Raw genomic sequence first — 22,453 nt, 5'->3', positions numbered from 1 at the left:
TTTAAGTTGCTTGCAGCTGGTTACTGCATAAAGCAAGCTGCTGAGATGGATGTCAGGTCCCAATATCCCTAAAGATTGGTAGATGATCTGGGTCCCAAGTGCAAAATCAGCATTCAAATGTCACGTATTATTCAAAGCATCAGATATTTCAAGTATGAAAAGACAGAGTTAGCTGCTTCTCTAACAAAAAGAGTTTCCTCTCTGATGGGCTGGAGATGATTTAAACAATTTAGAAGTTATTTAGAAATCACTTGGGGTGATTTAAACTCTCCACAGAACTTTCCACAGCTCTCCCACAGCTTTCTGAAATATAGAAATAGTATTTAATCTATGCAGGCATTTGTAAAGAAAAAAAGAATTTCTTATGTTCAATAAACAGAAATTCATTTCTTCATTATTCATAAAAGTCATCCTAATTTTACAGAACAATGAAAGTAGAATCAGAAAAATATGCTTCTATTTACAATTCAATTTTTAGAAATCCTTTCTCTGCTAAGTGGTATTTGATGGGATTTTTTAACTCTTTCACCTGCACTTTCAGAATGCAGTCTGCTCAGAATAGTGAGCGAGTTTCTCCTAATTCAAGAAGCTGCTCACCTGCAGAGCATTGACAACTGCCTTTGTGAAATCCAGTATGAATTCACTTGTGAAAGTCAATTAGAATTTGGTATTTGGTTAGAGATTCTTATGCACACAACATCCAGACACCTTGCCAGTCAGAGTGTCTCAATACGGATGTGCACAGATTTATTTTACTTGCAATTTGTTTCTTTACCTTATCACAGAATGAGATCCCTACCAACATAGGAACAAATTAAATCCCTTGCCCTTCAGCACTAGGGGTATTCAGCTCTCTGCTGTCATTTTTTAGCAGCCTGCTGATTTCCTGCTTGTAGATAATTGTATTACAATATGCCAGAAACCCATCACAGAAGTAGTGTAAAGCATCTCAGTACTTCTGTTTCCCTTCTTTCTAAGGAATGCAAATTGATTCCTCCACCCCTCCTTGCACTCCTTTGACATCCACTACAGCTGCTCCTTGTCACATCTTATGGGCACACAAGGAGCATGACACAGCTGACACAGCTTCCAGCAGTGCAAACACAAAGTGCATAAAGTTTTTGTTGTCTGGTAAGTAACTTACCATGGCAGTCATGATGTAGATTACAAACAAACAAACAAAACAAACAAACAAACAACAACAACAAAAAAAAAAGCTGAGAAGATATTATAGATTTCCATAGATCAGAAAAACAAATAATCAAAACAAAGAAATGTAAAAAATAGATAGACTGGAACTCTTAAGCTATCAAGAGACCAGAAAATTTTAAAAAACAAACAACAAACAAATCAATGCTAGTCAAGACTTTTTTATTCTCTGTTCCTCCCTTTTCGAGCCCTTCAAGCCCTGAGCTAATAAAGCCCCTCCTTTATAAAGCAATTTGTCCAGCTGATGTTCAGCACAAGATCTGCCGAACTTCATCTGCAGGCTCAGAAGATCCAGTGTCCTTTGGCCACTCCCAGTTCCCACTGAAGACGGGACCACCTGCAGAGCAGAGGGGACCAGCTGCAGCTCCAAGCCCAGCTCTTGCTGGTCACAGCTGAGCCTGTGGCAAGCTCCAGGAGCTCCTGCCATCTCCCTCCCTGTTGGCAGCTCCCTCCCTCCAGCCCCCACGCCCTGCCCATCCACGTTTTTCCCTCCCAGTTCACCCCTTTGCTTTGCCTTCCCTTAATAAACACTTTGGCTTTTTCACTTCACCCGTGGTTCCCTCTGTGGAGCTGAAGCAGCACAAATCCTGAGCCCGGGGACACGCAGGGCCCTGCTGCCGTTCTCTTCCACGCCATCGTCTGTGCACGGGCAGAGAGGAACAAGGGCAGCTCAGGCTGCAGAGGTCCCTGTCCTGCTGCTCCAGTTGCACAGCACCATGGAGTTGAAGGTTGTGCTGAGCACGCTGAAGGGAACAAGGACCCTGGGTTTTTGAAGAGCCAGCTTGAGTATGCTCTTCTATGGCAAGCATCCACCAAGGGCAGAGGAGCTTGCCATGCTGGAAGTTCTCCCCAAGAGCTTGCTGAAAGCACAGCAATGCTCCATGCATTCACAGGGACAGGAAGAGGGCAGAACCAGAGACCATGGTGGGCTAACAGTGAGCTCTGGGTGTGCCTCAAAGCAAATGAAGCAGCAGCAGCAGCAGCAGCAGTGCTGTGGCTGTGACTCAGAGGCGCGAGCGTCCCAGTGGCCGCAGCGCTGTCAGGCAGTGCCTGCAGGCTGGGTGCGCTTCTGGCAGCTCTGCTCTCCCCACAAGTGAGGAATCGCAGCCCCTGCCTCAGGCCCACTCAGAAAGCCAACCAAGTGAGACCAGAGGCAGGGGACCCTTCCCAACTGTCTTGGGCATGGCTGCAAAACAGCCGCTGCCTCTTCCTGTGCCCGTGTTTGGGGTGTGCTGAGCCCAGAGCCGGCCAGCTTGTGCTCTGCTGTGCCAGGAGCGTTCTGGGCGGGCAGGAGAAGTGCTGCGTGCACAGCGGAGCGTCCTGCAAGGGGCTGACCAGAGCCTCCTGTGGGAACAGGGCTCCGCTCCCTGGCTGGGAACAGCCTGGTTTTGCTGCCCTGAGCGCAGGCAGGAGTTCAGGCACGTGCAGAGGCAGCAGGCAGCTCGTGTTTGTAGGGGCCCGGGGCTGCGTGCCCAAAGCGACACGTGGGCGTGGGGAAGGAAGTGACACAGAGCCGGGGGAAGGAAGATGAGCTCGAGCTGGAGTGCCTGTGCTGCAAGGAGCATAAGGAATTCAGCCTTGCCAGGGTTTCTGAAGTGTGTGTTGGTGTTTCCCGGGAAATGCAGACATTTGGGGAAGTGCCTTTGGAGGAGAGGAGCTTGATTCTCAAGGAAACTGCTTCCCCAGGAGCCCCCAGTGACGTAGGTGCAGCTGTCTCCCTTTGGCTCCCTGTGCTTTCAGTCCTTGAGGCCCCTTGCACTTGGCAGAGGGGCGTGCAAAGCGACAAATCCATGTAGTGATAGACATTATGTTTTCTTGATGCAGAGTGTGATTTTATAGACTCTCTCTTCTGGTGGAGATGCTCTTTTAATTCTAGTGTGTTGATTATGCCTGTTAATACATATTTTAACTTGCTCTGGCATTCTTCACAAAGAGTAGCTGTCCTTTAGTCTTTGATTTACCTCAGCAAATGTTCAGACATAACTTCAGATATCTGAATTTAGCCCATTTCTCCTCTCACTTCCATTTCAGAGAATGTCATAAATACAGATCTACACACTAAAGTATCCAAGATTTCTGTGCAATAGAAAGATGAGTAAACAGTAGTAGAGCCCAAGCTACATTACCTTTAGCGATTACCAAAGGCACTAGGTATTTAGAAAAGTTTTCCTTCTTTCAGCAATATTATCAATAGATTGTTATAGATACATATTATAATATTCTAATATTGGCTTTTTGCAAATATTAAAATAGATTTTATATGTGTGATGTTAAAGTAACTTTCTTATAAAGATATAGTTTTTATTTCAGTTCTTAATTAGGCTTAGACATAGTAGTGAAATAGCTGATAGAAGTATGCTTGTGTTCAAATGCCTACTTAAATGGGATAACATCCAATGAACATAGAAAGAAGACACCTGCTACAGATGTGCCCACTGTCAGCACTCACTGTCTGAAGATGGTGCGGACCAAGGTCCAAAAATTGGAGGTGGTAAGAATGGACTAAAACCACAACCAAGGAATATGCATGCTCTAAGACACAGGAGGAGCCATGCAAAACAATTCTTGGAACATGTAAACTAAAGTTTGCTATGCATAAGGGTCTATGCATATGCAGCAATCTTCATGCAACACACAGCGTGGGCTTGGCTGAGTGCCCAGATGCATGCAGCCATAATAACCTTTGCGCTATGGTCCTTGTTTCCTGTTGTCCTTTATTAAACTTTATCAGTTTTCATATGTGTTTTTCACATGCATGGACATATTTCTGGCCTGTGTGTTCTTGCTTTGGGGCAGCAATATTGTGTTTGGTGAATTAACGAGATTATTTCACTTAGCGGCTTGCAAGTTGTGGGAAAAGCCCTTTTGTTGATCTCAGACCTAAGACAAACAAAAGAACTGCAAAAAAAATCAGAGATGCCAGCCCGAGGCTACCTGAGGATCCCCCTGTGGTGGCAGGTTTCCAGAAGACACAAGACATGCCCCAGCTGCCAAAGCTGCAGAAGCTGCCAGGCGCTGGGAAAGGCTCCCAGCTGCCCTCCAGCCCTGCCAGTGCCGGGGCAGAGACTGCCCCACTGCACAAGGACACCAAAGGGGCCTGTCCAAAGCAGGGAGCTAAGTCACCTCAGCTGTTACTCAGGTGATTCTAATGATCATCACTGTTCGCTGCTTAGACCCGCCTGGCTCCCAGGCTGGGAATGACCCTTTTCAATGGCTGTGGGTGGGTGTCACCCAGATCTGATGAAAGGAGAGCAGGGCAGCTGCGGCTGGCTCTCCGGGACGGACGCTCTGCGGAGTCTGCGGGAGTTGGCTCTTCCAAGCTGCTAAGGGAAAACTTTGATAAGCATCAGCTTTTGTAGCTGTGGTGGGGTTTGCTTTGCTCCTGGAGAAGGTGGAGAAGCTGTGGAAGAGCACGGGGCTCCCATTACCTGAGAGGAAACGTGCTCTGATCCTGGCTCAGGCACGGGCTCTACAACCTGCGGCCAGTCCCGTGCTGGTGTGGCTGGAACAGCTGCGCTGCGCTGTGAGCTCAGGAGAATGGAGCTCATGGTAGCTGCTGCCACCCGTGGCTGTGTTTGGAAGCAGAAGGTAGGAACATCAGTCTTCTGTTGTGTTTGACTTTATTGTTATTTAAGATTATAGTAAATACTGAGCATGAGCTGGGGTGCAGATTGTAATTGCTCATCTTTCCGAAGAGCTATATAGATTAACCTGTGCCCTGTTTATTTTTCCTAACTCACCAATTTAATGCAGTGGTTTTATAGTGCATTTTTATTGTTGTAATGTCTGAATGTGGTGGGAGAATATATATGATGTTAGGGTATTTTTGCTTTTGTTTTTTTTCTAATAAAACCACTCTTTTCAGCTTGGTGAAGATGAAATCTGCTTCTGTCCTTGTATAGAGCTATGGGTTTGTTTACATGGCTTCTCCTTCCCTTTTCTGCCTGGGCTTTCTCCCCTGCAGTTTTCAGTAGAAAAGTGAAGCCATAGATGGAATAAATAGACTCCACAATCTGATGTAGTTATGAAGTGGGTCTGTATTGTCAGCACCTGGCACAAGCGAGATAGCTCTCCTGAAAACTTGTGCCCTGAGCCCTGGTCTGAGCTCAATCTTTTATTCACAAAAGTGCTCCATATAGATGACATTGCTCAACCTTTTCATGCATATCCAACCCCGTGGCCCCGCCTGTTCTTGCCTGGCATGATAATTACATCCATGATTTCTTAAGTAAAAGGAAAAAAATCAGCACTTAATTCTACAAGCTAAAATTTAAATGCTTAATTCATATTGCTAACTCAAGTGAACTCCAAAAATCTCTATTTCAAAAGCAACAAATATTTGAAAGGTTATACCCCAACATATAACTGTGATCCTCAATTAATACTCCCTTCTTCCACTTGCTTAAAATCTCTTTGTTCTGGGCACTCACTATGGCCTTTTCCTGGAACCTCTCTGGCTGTCTTGAATGCTTATGGAGTAAAAGATAATCCCTGATCTATTTTCAACTCTGCCCAGACAGAGACTGCTGGAAGGGAGGTAGGACTCGTACTGGGGACCTGGCAGCTTCTCCAGGAATCAAAATTATTGAAATTATGGTAATGTGGACAAGGCATGCAAGTCCAGGTGGTGAGCTGAAGTATGCAAGTACTTGCAGTTTCTCCTCAGCACTTGACAGTTTAGGGGTATGGTCTCTTTTTATTTCTGTCTCTTAATCCTCAATCCTTGCCACACTCCTTCAACATCTTTTGCATTGTCATCTTCCCTGTTTTCTCCCTCCCTTCTTCTTTCTGTGACTTTCTGTACACGACAGACAATCTGTCACACACTGTCAGCTTGCTCAGTCACCCGAGCAGTGATAATGATGGTGTAGAAATTGTAGGTGCACAGCAGGCAAAGGTGTCCTGCTTCTGTGTGCCCTCTGCAGGCAAACCTGCTTCCCAAAGCTTCAGTCACACTTGGAACAAAGGCTTGTCCCCACTGCTTTGTTGTGGTTTACGCATTGATGGAGCAACAATTCTGTCTCAGCCCGCTTAAGCCACTGCAAAGCTGGAATTGTTGCTTTAGCAGCAGATGTGCTGGCAGGGTTCTTACAGCCCCATAGTAAGAACTCTACAGTTCTTCTAGAAGAGGTTTGTGATCTTTGTGCAATAAAAACAACGCCTTCAACTGCTGCAGTGCAAGTCATGCACTCATGTAGATGTGTTTTCAGACACAGGTATTTCTATATATGCCTAGTGAGTGGCCTCCTGGGGAGCAGGGACAAACGAGGAAGGAAAGTGGGCTGACAAAACATAAAACTGGGCTTCAAAATGAAGCCATGACTTCCCTTGATACAGAAGGACATAAACTTTATCTTGATTGGCCTGAAGGTAATAAACAAGTCTCTCAATGTCCTGATCTTTCACTAGTCTGAAATGATTTAGAAAAATCTGAAATTTTTTTATTTTTTTTTTTTTTTTTTTTTTTTTTTTTTTTTTTTTTTTTTTTTTGTGGTGGAGGATGGGGTCTGCATTTCAAGTCTGTTCTCCCAGCAGTCAGGGACCTGCACAGCTGCTGTGGGTGGGGCAGGTGATTACTAACAGCATGGTGAGAAGTTGGCTTGTGCCTGGTTGAGGGCTTGAGGACTGTGGTGAGAGAAGGGCCAGGGAGTGGAGTGGAAAATACAATTTACACAAGCAGGTATAGGTGGATGTCTGGGGTGTAGGTGGGATTTAACTGGTTTAGGTACTGCATTTATGAAGAATTGAACATTTAACTCTGAGATAGGACTATTTAGTTGCTACTCTAAATGCTGCATTTACTAACACATAATGTAATTTCTGCTGCTGTGGCAGAACCTGCTGTCCCCTGCGCTCGGAACAGGCGTGGAGGGTCCCCAAGGCATCCTCAGAATGGGCTTTGCCCTCACCTTGGCTTGTGCTGCTGCAGATTTTGGAGACAATTGTGCATAAGAACGGGCACTAGAACCAGACTTGGGGCTGGCATGCTCTGCATTTCCAGGATGGCTCATGGACAGGGTAAGGTGCTATCGGTGCACTCTGGATCAAGCTGTGATTCTATGGACACTTCAGCAAGAGAGGTTTTTTCAGGGTGATTAAACCTTTATCCTTGCTGTGCTTCCTGTGACATTTGCATCTCTATTTTGTAAAACTTCAGAAATCTGAGTCATCTTTGGCCCTGTGAAATGTTATAAACATCAGCAAAAGCCATCATAGTTTGCATGTGAAAATACATACTTTTTGACATTTGGGAGTTGGAAATTCTCATAATTTAAAACCAATTTCTATTGCTGATGATACAGAAAGGGGGCAGGTTGGTGCCTTGGGGCCTATGTTTGCTACTGTTGCCTGAAAAATAACTATTGCAGTAGCACCCTATGGCCCTGGGTGGCCAGAACGGAGGTCCAGGAGGCTTGACAGGTGTTTACTACTGAGTCTTTGATCTTTTAAGCCAAATAAAAGTTATAAATTCTTAGAACTATGTATTTATAAAAGAAAAGTATAAAGGAGAGATGTTGTACACTGTGTGTGTCCCACCTTAAACATATGACATTATAAAAACACACTCTCCAAACATCCATTCTTTTGTATGACCAGGTAAATGCCATGTAAAACTGATTTCTTTGTTCAGAAGTATCTCACCTACTGCCAACAATTAGAATTGCTTACAGGGTCTCAGTTGCAAATGCAAAACATTCAAAACTCAAACTAACTGGTTACATTAGAAAGCACACTTTGCTTTTCTCAAGGGGCTGATTGTGAGCTATTTGATGAGCTATTCATGAACATATCCTGGGGCTGTTTGCATCAAACACTGGGATTTTGTTAGCAGTAAAAGAGGGAAAGTGCACTATGTGTGGGAAAGTAATTCCTTCCCAAAATATGTGCTTGAAGGCTACTTGGGTCAAAAGAATTTATTTTTAATTCTGTGGGCTGAAGAACTGCCCACCATCTGCTTTTTCAGAAAAAGAGGGTTGGGTCTTTGGCCCCTTGCAGAGCCTTAAATGAGCAAAGCTGAAGGGATTTGCCCCAAAAAGCAAGGAGTGTGTGAGGCTCATGGCCGTAGCTGTCTGCAGAAGTGAGCATGGGCCAAGGGAAGGTCCTGCTGCCCAGAGCCAGCCCGAGGTGTCCCTGAGGATGTGTCACGTCCTCTGCCTCCTCTGGCAGTGCTGCCACAGAGCACAGCAGGAGGGATTGCAGGGATTTGTCAGCACGGGGAGGACGAGCATGAGCTCCTGCTGATATTTCCATCCAGGGCTGGCACTTTCAGGCCAGCAGTGACAGATTCTGCAGCTCTGGCTGCACAGTTGCTGTTGGCAGTGCTGTGACAGCCTCAGCCACCAAGCCAGAGTGTCTGCAGGGGCAGGATGGTGTAGAGATGCCTCTCAGAGAACGGAGAGAACACCTTCAAACAGCATCTGGCAGAGTTAATGAAGGGGTGGTAAATCCCTTTAAAGGGGACAGGTTATAGAAACCTCTCTCTGTGAATATAAGAGACTGTAGGAGTGAAGAGGGAATGGGAAAAGGGAAGGGAAAGGTAGAAAGAAGAGGCAAGGGAAAGAGAGAGGGAGAGGATAGAGTCCTTGGACATTCTGATTTTATCTAAAGGACGTTTTCTGACTACATAGATGTTTGCTACAATAGTGCTTTTCGACATGCTATGGCTTTCTAACTCATGATATTAACTGATCACAGTGTGTTTTAAAAGACATAAGAAAAAACTCAGTAAAAAGTTCTCCTTCAAGACCAAATATCTGCCAGAGTCTGAGTGCCATGGTTAATGGCTTTTGAACATTCACAGGAATGGTCGAAGCATTAAAGTAATTAAATAGGTCTCTCAGAATCCAGCATAAGTTGTACTGATGAGGAGATTAAATAGAGATTCCCATTGTACTGTGTGTTTTGTAGAGGCTTAGTGACAGTATTTCACGCACACATAATAACATAAAGAATGACAGCTCATGCCTATTTGTCGTGGTAAGTATTTGCTGCTGCAGCCACCTTTCTTCAAAGTAAAGATGTGTTCAAAGGCTTTTTTCCCCGATTTCTGTTGAAAACTGTTTCATGTCAAATAAAGGATAAGTCCCATATGTAGTCTTTTCTTCTGTCAGAACCCAGGACATCCCTCTGGATGCCCTGGATGGCTCAAAATCCTGTCAGGGGCTTGGAGACCCTGGCAGGAAGCCAAAGACACTTGGGAATTCAATCTCAACCCATGGGAGCAAATTACCAACTTTATATGAAGAATTACAAGTCACAAAAGTTTAAGTAGCATAACAGTAGTTGCCACAGGGTGAAAGGTGGAATTTTGAAGAATTTGACTATGGGGGTCTAGGGGCACAAGATGGAGGAATTTGGGCATTGTCCTGTTCTTCTTCCTAGCCTCCATCTTCTTGGTGATGGTGGCACTTTGGGATTGGTTTAGAGTAGAAAGTCACTGTCTAACACAGGTGATAGGTATTGGGAAATAACTGTAAATATTGAATACGTAGTTTATAGTATAAAAGACAACACCAGCCCTGGGGGAGGGCAGTGTGCCTCAGACTGACGTACAGAACAGACCTCTGCAAGCCAGACAGAGAATGTTTTAGATAAGAAATAATAAACAGACTTGAGAACAAAACGGAAGACTTCTGACTCCTTTTTCGACAGCTGAGTTGGGGAAAAGAGACTTTTTAGAACACCTCAGGATCATCTTGAGATTGTAGAACATAAATGTCCACATGCACCAGGAAAACACCAGTAGCTCAGATTCAGTTTCTCTTTAAAGGACCAGGCTCTGAGCCTCCAGTAATGTCCTTAGCTAAAGCAGAGCGGCTGTGAACCTGATCCTCTCACTTCTCACAGCTTTGGTATTTGCACCAAAGAAGAATCCAAGTCACTCTTTTACCGAGCCCAGCAAATGGCTCTGCCTAGCAAGGCTTTGGCAGCAGGGGCTGTGGAGGATGGCGAGGGGGCGAGGCAGGGGGGAATGGCCAGGCTGCTTCTGGGAAGCGACCAAAGCTTGCTCTTGCCTGCTGGAGCCAGTGCAGGTGGGATCTGGAGCCTACAAAGTATCTGCATTGCAGTGGGCCTTGTTCCAGATGTTTTCCCAGCAGGTTGGGGGCATATGTGTGGAAGATGTCTGCTGGGAAGGAAGCAAGATTTGTTTTACTATAACCTTAGGCAGGGAAGCAGTACAAGTGGCTGGGTTTTACCATATCTAAGTATTCAAACAAAGGCGAAAGCCGTTCATGTTGAAAAGCCGTTCGTTCTCTTGGTGTTCCTTCCTTAAAGGAATGCCAGAGTATTAGAGACGAACATTCTCCCTTCTTCAAGGGAGCTGGAAGAGAGACCTAGAAATTCTGCATGACCTGTTGACTACAGCAATGCTGGTGCACTGCCCCAGTGTGTGTGTCCCCATCGGCTCTCCTGAGAAACATCCCGTTTCTCCAAGTTTCAGGGAAGGAGTGTTGAGGTGAGAGACAGCTCAGCAGGCCAAAGGAGGGAAAACATCAAGTGACATTATTGGGCACCAGACAATTGAGAAAGGGGGCAGGATGAATGCCGCCACTTGGACAGAAAGCTTTGCACTTGGTTCTGCACAGAACAATTTGCAAGCTCCTCTCAGAGCCAGAGGAGAGCCAGTCATCCTGGTTCTGCAGTGCAGGAAATGTGGAATGGGCGCTTGGACAGAGCCAGCCTCCTGTGCCTGTTCAGCTGCAGGCACCTTACAGAGAAGCAAAGAGGAGAGCCAGAGCTGTCCCTGCTCTACTTTTCCCCATCCAGAGGACTGAGGAGAAAAGCCCCAGTGGGGAGCTTTTCTCCTCAGTTTTCAGAGCAAACTTGCAGCAGAAGAAGTAGAAGGGGCAAAGGTGGCCTATCCCTGTTTCTGTCCCATGGTTCCCCTGGGGTTCTGCATGGAATGTTGGGCTGTGCCTGTAGCAACTGCCCTTGTCTGCTGCTCCTGCGGCCATTGGTGGAACACTGGTGGAGCAGCTGGAGCAGCAGCTGCAGCATCTGCTCCTGGCTGTCCCTCAGCAGCCACCTTCTGCACTCGGCGCCACAGCTGGCCTCTGCAGCGACATCCTCATCTCCTCGTCTACTGCCAGGCATCCCCACAGCACTTTGGCACTGTGCAAGGTAAGAAAATCCCCGTGGGCCCCCAAAGCACTCACAGAACGGCAGGAGGCTCCAGCTGGCTCTGCCACCAACCACCACAGACACGGTGTGTGGTCACTTTCCCCAGACGAGGTTGCACATGAAAGCAGGCTGCAACTTCTCCAGGAATAATGCTGCCTCCAGGGGAAATACACACCTTTCCATAGAGGACGTAGGGAGCTGTCACGGTGCACTTGCAGATTCTCGTCCACTGGTGACCTGTGTAAAACTTCGTGGCACCCATTTAAGTCCTAAAACTACGTTGTGGTGACCCCAAAACCAACTGGTCATTCCGAAGGAGTTCAGGGGTTCAGTGTCCACAAATCCTGCTACGCCCTCACTCTGGTCACACTTCCTGCAAAGCTTGAAAAACCAGAAGGATGGGACTTCGCCTCTGGGATGCCTGCCCATCAGAGCATGGAAGCAGTTTGCTGGGCTTGTCTGCAGTACTGGCTTTCATCCTCAGAAATGATCTGGTTTCAGCAATTCCTATATACTCACATACTTACATCACTTACAGACACATACTATTTTCATAGCTTTTTTGATTTTTTCCCACTGCCTTGCATCTCTTTTCCAGAGAGATATTGCTATAGATTTGTCTGTGTTGTTCAATGTGTGTAGGGCTGGCTCTGCCTCACGGTCAGAGGCAGCTGTGAGATGCCCTCTTGAGTGGTGCTTCTCAGGAACACAATCACAGTGTCACAGCATTTTCTGGGCTGGAAGGAACTCCCAAAGATCATGGAGCCCAGCACCTGGGCCTGCTCAGGACAACCTCAAGAATCCCAGCCTGTGCCCAAGAGCAGTGTCCAAAGACTTTTGGAGCTCTCTCAGCCTTGGTGCTGGGAGCCCTTGCCTGGGGAGGCAGGTCCAGTGCCCAAGCCCCCTCTGGCTGAAGAACCTTTGCCTTCCATCCAACCCAAGCCTGCAGTAGCGCATCTTCCATGCATCCTCTTGGCTCTTCTCACTGGCCCCAAGACTCAAGGCACTCTAGTGCCTGCCCTTCAGCTTTCCTTCTTGAGCAAGCTGCAGACTGCTAGAGGGACCTGCCTCAGAAATTCCAAGTGAAAAATGCAGCAATGACACCTAATGGAGAGGAGCTGGGACAGAGGAGCTTGGGGTTTTCAGTGGTGAGGATGAGAAGCAGGGCTACCGACACATCTTGGCAGAATGAGTTTTATCTGGAGCGTTGTTTTGATCTCTTTCAGGTGGAAAGGAGAGGCACAATGAAAAGGAAAGCAAGAGTCCTCACTGAGCCGTGAGTTTTGGCCTAGGGTTAAAGGACAGCAAACTTGAGGAATGGCGAGCAAGACAACTGCTCTTTCAGAGTCACAGTGGGATTGGTCCAAGGCTGTGGCTGCACGCCAGGTGTCTCTTGACCACTTGCCTTTCTTACATCCTACTCCTTCTTCCTCTAGACACATCAATGTTGGCAGTGACTTTCAGGCCGAGCTCCCTGAGCTGCAGACCGGGCCGCCAAGTGAGGATGAAGAGCCTGCAACCCTGGTCTGGAAGCCCTTGGAGGAAGACGACCCTGACCTGGAAAAACCAGACAGAGGTAGCTGTCTAGCTTTCCTTCAACTCCTGAGATAGTTGGGCATGTAAAATGGTGATTTTTGGGTAAAAAGGCAGCTTTTGGCAGGCTCTGCTTCTCTCCTTGTCATGCCCATCTTCCCTTGTGGAAGTGGTAGGCGTAAGGACAATACTCTGCTTCTGCAGCAGAGCAGGAAAAAGAGCAACTGTGCTGCTCTCCAAATGGGTCAGAGGCATGTGCCACTGGAAGAGGGGAGATTGGCCCCCACTCCTTATGACAAAAGCTGAATGGAAGGGAGAGGCAGCACTAGGTGGGCCCTTGCTTCAGCTGCCCCTTGCTTTGCTCTCCTTTTCGTGCTCTCCAAGCTGCAGGCTTTAGCTCTTGTGCTTTCCCTCCTGCCTTGTACGGCAAGCCTTCCCCTTTGTTGGCTCAAGGCTGACTTTGGGTGGGTTTTTGTTGTGCTTGCAGTCAGAGAACTGTTGGACATGGCCAGCTCCCGTGGCCTTCCCGGGGCAGCAGCTCAGCTGGAGCTCGCCCTGCACTGCCTGCACCAGGCTCGCGGCAGCGTTCCGGTAGGAAGCGGCTGTTTGGGCGCGGGCAAGAGTGGGCAGGGAATTGATAAGGCCCGGGCAGCGGGACAGCCTTTCCTGGCTGCTCCTTGAAGAAGGGAGTTCACAAGCAGCAGAGCACTCGCTGCCTGCTGTGTCTCGTCCAGCTGCGGCAGGGCTGAGCCCAAATGGCTCCAGCAGGGACAAGATCTCTCCTGGAGGCAGCGCCGCAGGGTCCTGCAGCCTGCTGCCTTGAAAACCTCCTGGAGATCTGTGTTCTCGAAGACATTTTGAGGGACAATTCCCAGAAGCCTCAGTCAGCTGAGGCAATTCAGGATGCAGGAGGAGCAAAATCATGGAGTTGGAGAGGAAAATGCTACCCTTGGGGAGCAGGAGCCAAGGGCTGGGCAGCAAAAATGAGGGACTGGGAGCAAAGCACAATCTTTGACCCATATGAGAGCCAGTGGCCTGAATCCTCAGCTGAAGAAGCAAAGCGGCTGAAGGGCAGCATTGGTGGGGTTTGGCTCCTTTTTTGTGTTGTGGGGCAGCTCAAGCCTTTTTCCTTTGCATCTTGCAGGAGGCTCTGGAGATGTTGCTCTCAGGGGGTCCTCCAACAGCTCAAGGCCATCCCTTGGCTGATTATCATTATGCAGGTAACCCAAGCCCAGCTTCTTCCTTCACTGACACATGTTGCCGTGCCCTTAATGGCCGTGTCAAGCATTTCTGCTTCAATTAGTTGTGCTTAAAACTGGCACACGATCTCGCCTTCTCTGGGGACAGGGAAAGCACCAGCATCTACTCCTTCAGCTTGACTTGTTTTCCATGCTTTTTTCCCTGGGGAATGCCTGCTCTCGTCTTCATCACCTTCTGAGGGAGCAGACATGCACACACGTGAATGACGGCTGGCGCCAGCTTGCTTTCGGCAGCCAGTGGGATCTGCTTCAAGTGGCTAGAGGGATCAATTCAGCTGCTGCTTTTTCTTGCCAGGCTCTGATAGATGGATACCTGAGGAGAAGGAGGCCTTCCAAAAGGCTTTCCACACCTACGGCAAGGATTTCCATCTCATCCAGAAGCAGGTAAAGCCACAGGACATTTCTCACCTTGGCAGATCATCAGAAGGGACATGTTGATTATTGCTGGTACCAAATACTGCACCTATGTCCCTCTCTTCTCAAGTACCAAAACTGTTAAAGTAGTCACAGAACAGGACATGGAAGGCCTGTGTGAAAATGATGATCCGGCCTCTGCAGCCCTTCTCTCCAGGCTGTTTTGGAAGACAAAGCTCTCTTCTGTTAGACTTGTCTCCCATATATGCTGCTGCTTCCACAACACCTTGTGCTGGGATAACTGCAGTGAACGGGGCAAAGAACTCTGCTAGAGGGACTTGATGTTGATCTGTGCATTACATGTGGCACCACGTAGCACAATACTCGGTTTATTACATTGCATAATGCCTCTCTGACTCCTGCATATTCATTTCATTTTGCACCCTCCTCAATTTTCTCCGTGACTTTAATTCCTACTTTACTCTGTATTCTCATTGTTCTCCAATGCACCCTACAGGACGGCTGTTTCAGATTCCTTCTTTTGCTCTTCACAACAGATCCCGAGTAAGACTGTGGCACAGTGTGTGGAGTACTACTACTGCTGGAAAAAAGAGCAGAAACTTGCCAGCAGCACTCTTGCTCAGGTGAGTGGGAAGAAAATCCAGACATGCCAGCAGGGTCAAGAAACTGGCAGAAGGGCACAAACCCTGCTGGTAAGCCACACCAGACGCCGCTTTGCCAGGCTCCCTTGGTCCCACGCACTGGGAGAGGCGCAGCAGGTGCTGCCCAGACTTTTGTTATGCTGCTGCCCTGAAATACGGAATTGTGGAGCACAACTTTGACCCAACAAAGCAGCACCACCATCAAAATGGGCTTTGACTCTCTACAAATCGGTTTCTCAAGGGCTGGCACCCTCAGATTCCAATCACACCTTTCATTCCCCACTGCTTGCTAACATCAGCCATCTGGGCTGCCTTCATGGAGATGCTGCCAAATTTTAGAGATCTTTTGTAGCACCCCAGCGTATCCCCAAAAAGGAGCTGCCAGTGCCATGGCACCTTTAATACTTTCCTTACTGGCAGAGAGCAATTTGCTTCACAGAGAGAGACAGAGAGAGGGAGAGAGAGAGATTATTTTGGGTAGGAGAAAATGGGTAATCATGTGTCTTCACTAGTGTGACTGAATGTAAAAGCCACGCCCTAGACATGTGGGGAGGAAAACCAGAGATAAATAGATGTTAGGCAGAGAGGTAGAAATCAGACATGTAGAACTATGGATAGCCACGTATTTATCCCACCCCCTTAGAGCTGTGGTAAAGGGGAGTATTTTCCTCCAACCTCCATGGTTGGCAGCCTGCCGCAGCCCACTGCCATATCCAGCCCTTTTCTCAGCTCTTTGGGGTTTGGAAGAATTTGCTTAGGCCAATAGATTTTTGGAGTGGATGCTGTGAATTCCAGCTTTCTAAAAGGAAGGAAGGAAGCATAAGTAAGGATTCTTTGATTCCCAGACTGCGGGCAAACGGAAGAGGAGGAAAAGCCCTCCCAGGAAGGAGACTGGGGAGACAGGGAAGAGAAGCCGCAAGTGGGCTGGCAGCGCGGAGTGTCCCTGCTGCCAACCGCGCCAGCCGCCCCAGCCGGCGGGAGGCCCCTTTCCGTGCGGGCAGTGCCAACGGTGCGCAAGCTCCTCCTCCTTCTGCTCCCAGCTGCCCCTTTGGCCTAAAGCACGCTGACCCTTTCCAAAGGCACCACAGGGCAAGCTGAGGCCACTTGCAGGATCGCCCCTGGCAGCCCTGCTCAAGCTTACAGCCCACTTGGAACCCAAACAGCTTCGTTCAAACCCAGCATTCCCAGTGAAACCTTGCCATGCCCCAACAAGACACAGTTCATACAAACAGGAACACATGCATCAAAGCTTGCTTTGATGCTGCTGATCCAATTAAACCTAGGATGAAGCAAAAGGAGGAAGACATTTCAAAGAATTGAAACCAGCAAGATCAGACTCATGGTGCTGATCACTTTACCAATTTGTCACAGCCTGAAAAGATGGAAATTCATCCAAAAAGGGAGATCTCGGCACTTGGCTTAATGGTGTGTATGGAGTTAACAATTGATGGTTTGTTTCCTGTCTTCCAGGGAGTTTGAAACCATCAAGGAGAGGAACAAGCACAGGAGAAGACATCGCCCACGCAAGGATGCACAGCCTCTCCCCAAGAAGAAAAGGCCAAATTAGCCCTGCATTTGCCCCAGGCTAGCAAGAGTTATGCGTCTGCAGGACTAGATAGAAATAAGATTGTTTTTCAAGTTTTTAGGATTGTTTATTCTTCTATTAGTTTACATGATAGGAATCCCTCTGTTTATTAGCTAAGATATATATAAGATATATAACTATTATTAAAGATGTATTAGTAGTGTTAGATTTAGCAATAAATGTTTGGTGTTTGGTGTTTCTATGCTTCAACTTTTTACATTTTGTCTTTGTTGAGACACAATCTGTTTTTATCATTAAACCAAAGTTTGCTCCATTTGGCCTTTCTGTCTGTATGAAATCCCCGAGGCAGTGTTCATTACATTTCCTTGGTGATGCACACACGGCATTTGCCCTGAGAGAGCAATGGGGGCACATGAGTCCCCCCCAGGCCCAGCCCCTGGCTCAGCTGGCAGCACTTCCAGAGGCGTGTCCCCATTACTGCCAATGAAATCATGGTGGAGCTTCCTCCTTTGATTCCTGAACATCTCAGCTGGGAGTGGCTGGGGAGGCTTTGCTGAATTCAATGCATTGGATCTAAAGGAGTGCTCTTGTCTCACTGTACTTGCTGGGATAAAAGTAGTGGGTTGAGGCCTGTGGTAATCGGCGGAAAAAATGCGGCACTCAATAGCAGTGATCAGCAAATCTCAAAACTTTATTGATAGGCACATACATTTATATTGGTGTTAATGAGGCCAATACATATTGCAAAAGGTGAGCTCATTATTGGTTAGTTACTTATCAGCTAACTACGCCTACCTTAGCATGCTTGTGGCTACTATGTTGCAGCTGTCCACATCTTTTCTTCATATTTCTAACTAACCATCCTCTCCCCCATCCTGATGTTGCACCAAGGGCACAGTGCCCTTGCCAGGTTTGGACATTGACCGCTGACTCCTATCCTCATCTCCTTCTTGCTTAACTAACGGTATTATATCAGTGTGACCTTTGTCAACTAGCTAGCTGTTCACAAAATCCTCCACAAAAGTTCTCTGTTCTATTCCAGCTCTGGGCTTTTTTCCCATACTGCGTGCGACAAGACTGTAATTTTTATTATAATTATAGTCGCTGTTATCCATCTAATTTTTAAGAAGGCTTCTGTGATTGATAGGACATTCCTTCCCCTCTCACACAGCCCGGCTCCAGCTTTCTGCTCCTTGATGCTCCTCTCTTGAAGCTCTTCGGGGAGGGACTGCCACGACCTAAGTCACCACCTCGGGTCTCTTGATGTGCTCACTGCTGGACAGCCATCCCTCGCAGAACATCTTTCCCTCTCTGCCCAGACCTTCCTGATTCAGGGCAGCATCCCAAATGAGCTCCCAGAGAAGTTTCTGCATGTCACTGCTAGCCAGCGTGTCCCCGTGCTGGTGCAGGAAAGCTTTGTGAACGGCCACTGCTGGGAAAGCAGGCTGAGGTGGCACAAGCAGCTCCTGCACTGCAGTGCAAGTTTCTCAGAGCTCCTGTCACAGCCCCAGCCCTGCTCCCAGCTCTGTGCATTCTACCCCAACAGAAACAGCCACACCAGGCAAGAACTTACTGCTTTTGGAAAAATATTTATTTATCAAGATCAAGAAAACAATCATTGTCTGCTAATACCAAGTATCACTATCACTAAATGTACCACTATCACAAAAACAATCACCATCCTCCAATATTAACTATCACTATCGCTAATACAATCATTGTCCTCTAATATCAAATAACGCTATCATTAAAACAATCACTATCCTCTAATATTAACTATCACTATCATTAAAACAACCACCACCCTCTAATATCAAGTATCCCTATCACTAGCACTAAAAGAATCACTACCACTATCACTATTTATGACTATCACTATCACTAATACAATCACCCTCCTCTAATATCAAGTAACGCTATCATTGAAACAATCACTATCCCCTAATATTAACTAACGCTATCATTAAAACCATCACTATCCTCTAATATTAACTATCACTATCATTAAAACAACCACCACCCTCTAATATCAAGTGTCCCTATCACTATCACTAAAAGAATCACTACCACTATCACTATTTATGGCTATCACTATCACTAACCATCTATCACTATCACTAATCTTCATCCTCTAACAGATAGTAGTCCTGCAGGTATTGGTAGGAGGGCCAAGAGGATGCTGTGGGCTGAGGTGACTCCAGGGAAATCCAGTGGTCCCGTGAAGAGGCGTTGTCAGCCAGAGCACAGAAGGAGCAGGTGGGCAGAGGTGACGGGTCTGCGCTCATGTTCTTGTACAGCTGGGCGAGCTCTGCTGCAAAGAGCTCAGGAAACAGGCGGCAGCTGTCCCTGAACCCGTTGCCTTGGGCTCTCTCGCTGCTTCCCGCTCCTTCTCCTGACTCTGCTTCACCTCTAGGCTGACCACAGCTTTCCCAGGAAGAGTCCCAGTCCTGTCCTGTTGCCTCTTTGTCCTCCTGGCTCCTCCTGTAGAAACAGATTTCCAAGAAGACTCCTCACAGATAGGAATTTGGAGCACAGTTTCCTCAGAGCCCTGCTAGGAGCCGCCTGGGCGCTCCTGCATGCTGCAAAGACTTCCTTGCCAATGGCAGCAATTAATAACTCACCTGTCTCTCTTCAGCAGCTGATGCATGACTAGATAGCCAGACACTGCCCCAAGCAGAAGCAAAGCTGAGGCTGCTACTGTCCCTACTAGGATGTAGTACTTGCTCGGGTCACAGTGTCCAGCAGTCTCGGCTTTTTGCCCACCGGATGACCCTGGCAGGAGAAGAGACAATGCAAGAGTCAGCGTTTGTGCTCTGCACTAGGCATAACCCCACAGTGTGCTTCAGCTGCCCAAGGACTGGCACTGCTAGTGGATCAGAACTGACATCTGATGTTGTCTTCAGAGATGGCTTCCTCTGGCTCTGGTGTCTTAGCATCAGGGACCAAGAGGGATCCCATCAAGCTCTCATGCACAAGAGCCCAGTGTGTGCCAGGGAGCAGCACTGCCCCATCTACTCCTCCGGGCTGCAGGCCCGGGCTGCGTGCTGGGCACCTGCAATTCACCCATGGAGAGCACTGCAGGGATACAGCAGAAATTCTGCTCTTTGCCCAAGACAGCATCTAGCAAGCACTCACCTGAATATTCCTCAGGCTCAGCAAGTGTCCTGGTGTCCTCTGTTGGTTCTCTTTTTTCATGTGAGCCTGGCACACTGTCACTTTCTTCCACAGCTAAGGTCTCCGGCACAGTCTCAGAATCTGTCTCTTCAGAAAAACAAAACATTGCACACATTAACCAGAAGCCACTGCCCCTCAGCACAAGCACGGTACCATGGCCTGGGCATTCCGGCAAGCGGCGCTGACGAGGCCGCTGTCCCCCTCAAGACAGAAGGAATCGACAGCTGGATTTTCTGCAGTGCAACAAGAAGTGCAGACCCAAACCAGCCAAGACTTAACCAAATGACCCACAGAAGGAGTACCTTCAGGTTCCCCCTCACCCTTGGACTCCAGCTTCAACCCGTCCCTGAGCCTGAGCTTTGCAAGGGGCAGCCAAGGCTTGCTCTGATGTCATTGCTGCCTCCATGCTGTGCTGAGCGTGTGGCGAACCCAAATTCAGCACTGGCCTTTGCCCAACATCTGGATGCCAATGTCTGCACAGAGCAGCCCTGGCCAGGAATGCTGCAACTGCAGCAGCAGCTGGAGAAGCCCCTGGCAGTCATCTGGAAGAACAGCTGCGAGCGGAGGCTGTGCTGGACCATCTCTAGGGCTCCCTGCAGGAGCTGTGAAATGGAGTGGGCCTGCAGCAGGACTCTGACTGAGTGCTTCTGCCTGTCCAGGATACAGCACATGCCTACAGGAAGCAAAAGCTCAGCTTCCCGGCTGCCAGGGTTAACAGAGTGGGATATACTAACCAGATGGGGCTTCATGCAAGGCTGCCAGGAGCTCCTCTGGAACATCCGGCAATCCTTCAGGGAACTCTTCAGGAACCTTGTCATCCTTCATCCCTATTGTCAGATTTACAAAAGCACGTTAACCTATGACGGTATTTTTCTCGTGAATAAAACAGGGAAAAGGGGCGCTCCTTTTTGTGAAGGCAGGACAGACTGACTACTCACGCTTGAGGTACCAGCTCGGAGTCAGCACGGTATCTGCCCCTCGCTCAGGGCCTGAAAGAGCACTCTCTGTGTCCACAACTACAACCAAACACCCACAAGAAGTTACCATCACGTGCACTGCCCTCATGGGCACACCTCAAGGCCTGGATGTGGAAGGCACTGATAGGGCACGCTCAAGCAGGTCTGCATCCTCACAGCTGCAGGGGGGTCTGGCTACCCTTGGGACCCTGAACTGGCAGCTCCCACATGAAGGGAAAAGCCGTGGCGTGCCCACATGATCTGTGTGCGGGTCAGCCCTGGAGCCGGGCCAGAAGGCTGGACAACCAGAGCGGAGGGACGGACAGCCACTGCTGAGTGCTGGAGAACTGGTGCTGAGCTTCCGGGCCTGACCCGACCCTCCCCACATCCTTGCTCCTTAGGAAGCTCTCTCCATGCTGCACCCTAAAGCAGCTGCAGCCCCTCACACCTCCCCTGGAGCCTCTGCCCCTCTGCCTGCCCCGTGCTGCCTTCTTGGCTCAGCCATCCCTGCTCCCGGCCCCGCTGCTGCCAGCCAGGGCTGTGTGCTGGCCCCTGCCTGCCTACCTGCTCCCTGCCCAGCTGCTGGAGCACTCTGGGCATTCTGGGCTGGCAGGGCCACGAGAAAGAGCAGCAGGAGGTAGCGGCTCAGGACCATGATCCCCCCTGCTAGCAACACTCTGCTGCTGCTGCTGCTGCTGCTGCTGCTGCTGCTGCTGCTGCTGCTGCTGCTGCTGCTGCTGCAGTGTTGCCCAGAGCAAGCACTGAAGAGCACAGTGGGGCTCTGGAACCTGACATCAAACAGAGCTCTGTGACCTCAGAACAAAGTGATGGCTGTGAAGGCCCCAATGTACGCCCACGTTGCCTGTGAATTCCTGCACCTCCCCTCTACTGAATTTCCTTCTTCTGCACAGGAATGGAAGGAGCCAAATGGAGAAGGGCTGGAGTATTTTGGAGGCAGCATTGTGCATGGGAATGCAGAGGCACTCATGTCTTATTCCTCAGAAATTCCCTAGAAGAAGACCTGGATGAAGGCTGCTGTAAAAAGCCCAAATTCAAGAGTGTTTCTTTGGTAGTATTTTTGTCTGAAAGAATTGTGGCAAAAACCTGCTTTTCCCATGACTTCTGCTACACTTTCATGACCTTTGATGGCAGCACTGCTTCCATCCTCCACTGTCACCCAAACATGGCTGTGCAGTGCTGACGCATCTCCCCCGTCAGCCTGGTTTACTCCCTTTTCCACTTCCAATGCTACTTAAAGCTCTCTCAAGGAGCCCTGCTAACTCTGGAGCCAAGAGCCTTTTTCCCTTTCAGGCAGATGTAGCCCATGTGCCACCATCAGGCCTGCTGTCCTGTAGAGTAACCCACGGTCAAACTCCCACACTGTTGCTGGGAACACCGGGCTGCCGCCTATTCACCTCTAGAGCCTTCCTGGGTCTGGCTCACTGCACGTGGCGGAAGTAAATACCACATGTGCCCCAGATCCCTCAAGCAGTCATCCAGAGCCCCTGAGCTCCCTCTGCCTTGTCCTCGGACACCATCAGGCACCGCCACGGGACACACACAAATGTCTTGGTTGCTGCAGATATCAGGTAACACTGCTGGCCTTTTAGCCGAGCAGCTCTTCTGGCAAATAAATAT

At 48.5% G+C, this 22,453-nt stretch overlaps 1 protein-coding gene and 2 long non-coding RNA genes across 3 annotated transcripts; 2 read left to right on the top strand and 1 right to left on the bottom strand.

Annotated features, from left to right (window-relative positions):
* The first annotated feature begins 6,696 nt into the window (after positions 1-6,696).
* On the top strand, positions 6,697-7,734 carry LOC135307182 (uncharacterized). The gene is made up of 2 exons (XR_010367902.1): positions 6,697-6,889; positions 7,045-7,734. It is a non-coding gene; the product is annotated as an uncharacterized LOC135307182 (long non-coding RNA).
* Positions 7,735-14,437: 6,703 nt separating this feature from the next.
* On the top strand, positions 14,438-16,922 carry LOC135307181 (uncharacterized). The gene is made up of 3 exons (XR_010367901.1): positions 14,438-14,507; positions 15,035-15,121; positions 16,610-16,922. It is a non-coding gene; the product is annotated as an uncharacterized LOC135307181 (long non-coding RNA).
* Positions 16,923-18,258: 1,336 nt separating this feature from the next.
* Positions 18,259-20,879, bottom strand: LOC135307180 (uncharacterized). The gene is made up of 5 exons (XM_064431805.1): positions 20,798-20,879; positions 20,594-20,686; positions 19,821-19,946; positions 19,307-19,457; positions 18,259-19,166 (listed from the first exon to the last, which is right to left on the bottom strand). Exons 2-5 carry the CDS (start codon positions 20,682-20,684, stop codon positions 18,803-18,805), a joined length of 732 nt encoding a protein of 243 aa, XP_064287875.1. The 5' UTR covers positions 20,685-20,686; positions 20,798-20,879; the 3' UTR covers positions 18,259-18,802.
* Positions 20,880-22,453: the final 1,574 nt, after the last annotated feature.

The sequence above is a fragment of the Passer domesticus genome, chromosome 9, assembly GCF_036417665.1.
Source record: "Passer domesticus isolate bPasDom1 chromosome 9, bPasDom1.hap1, whole genome shotgun sequence".
NCBI lineage: Eukaryota > Metazoa > Chordata > Aves > Passeriformes > Passeridae > Passer > Passer domesticus.
Note: the sequence above shows the minus strand (reverse complement) of the source record. Positions and strands in the feature narration are given on the sequence as shown.

Bases quoted from the DNA above. Each gene is read 5' to 3' on its own strand.
- LOC135307180 (XM_064431805.1), bottom strand. From the start codon at position 20,684: ATGAAGGATGACAAGGTTCCTGAAGAGTTCCCTGAAGGATTGCCGGAT. The intron at 19,458-19,820 runs GTGAGTGCTTGC...TTCTCCTGCCAG, and splicing joins TGAGCCTGAGGAATATTCAG to GGTCATCCGGTGGGCAAAAA. The intron at 19,167-19,306 runs GTGAGTTATTAA...CTGTTTCTACAG, and splicing joins CAGCTGCTGAAGAGAGACAG to GAGGAGCCAGGAGGACAAAG.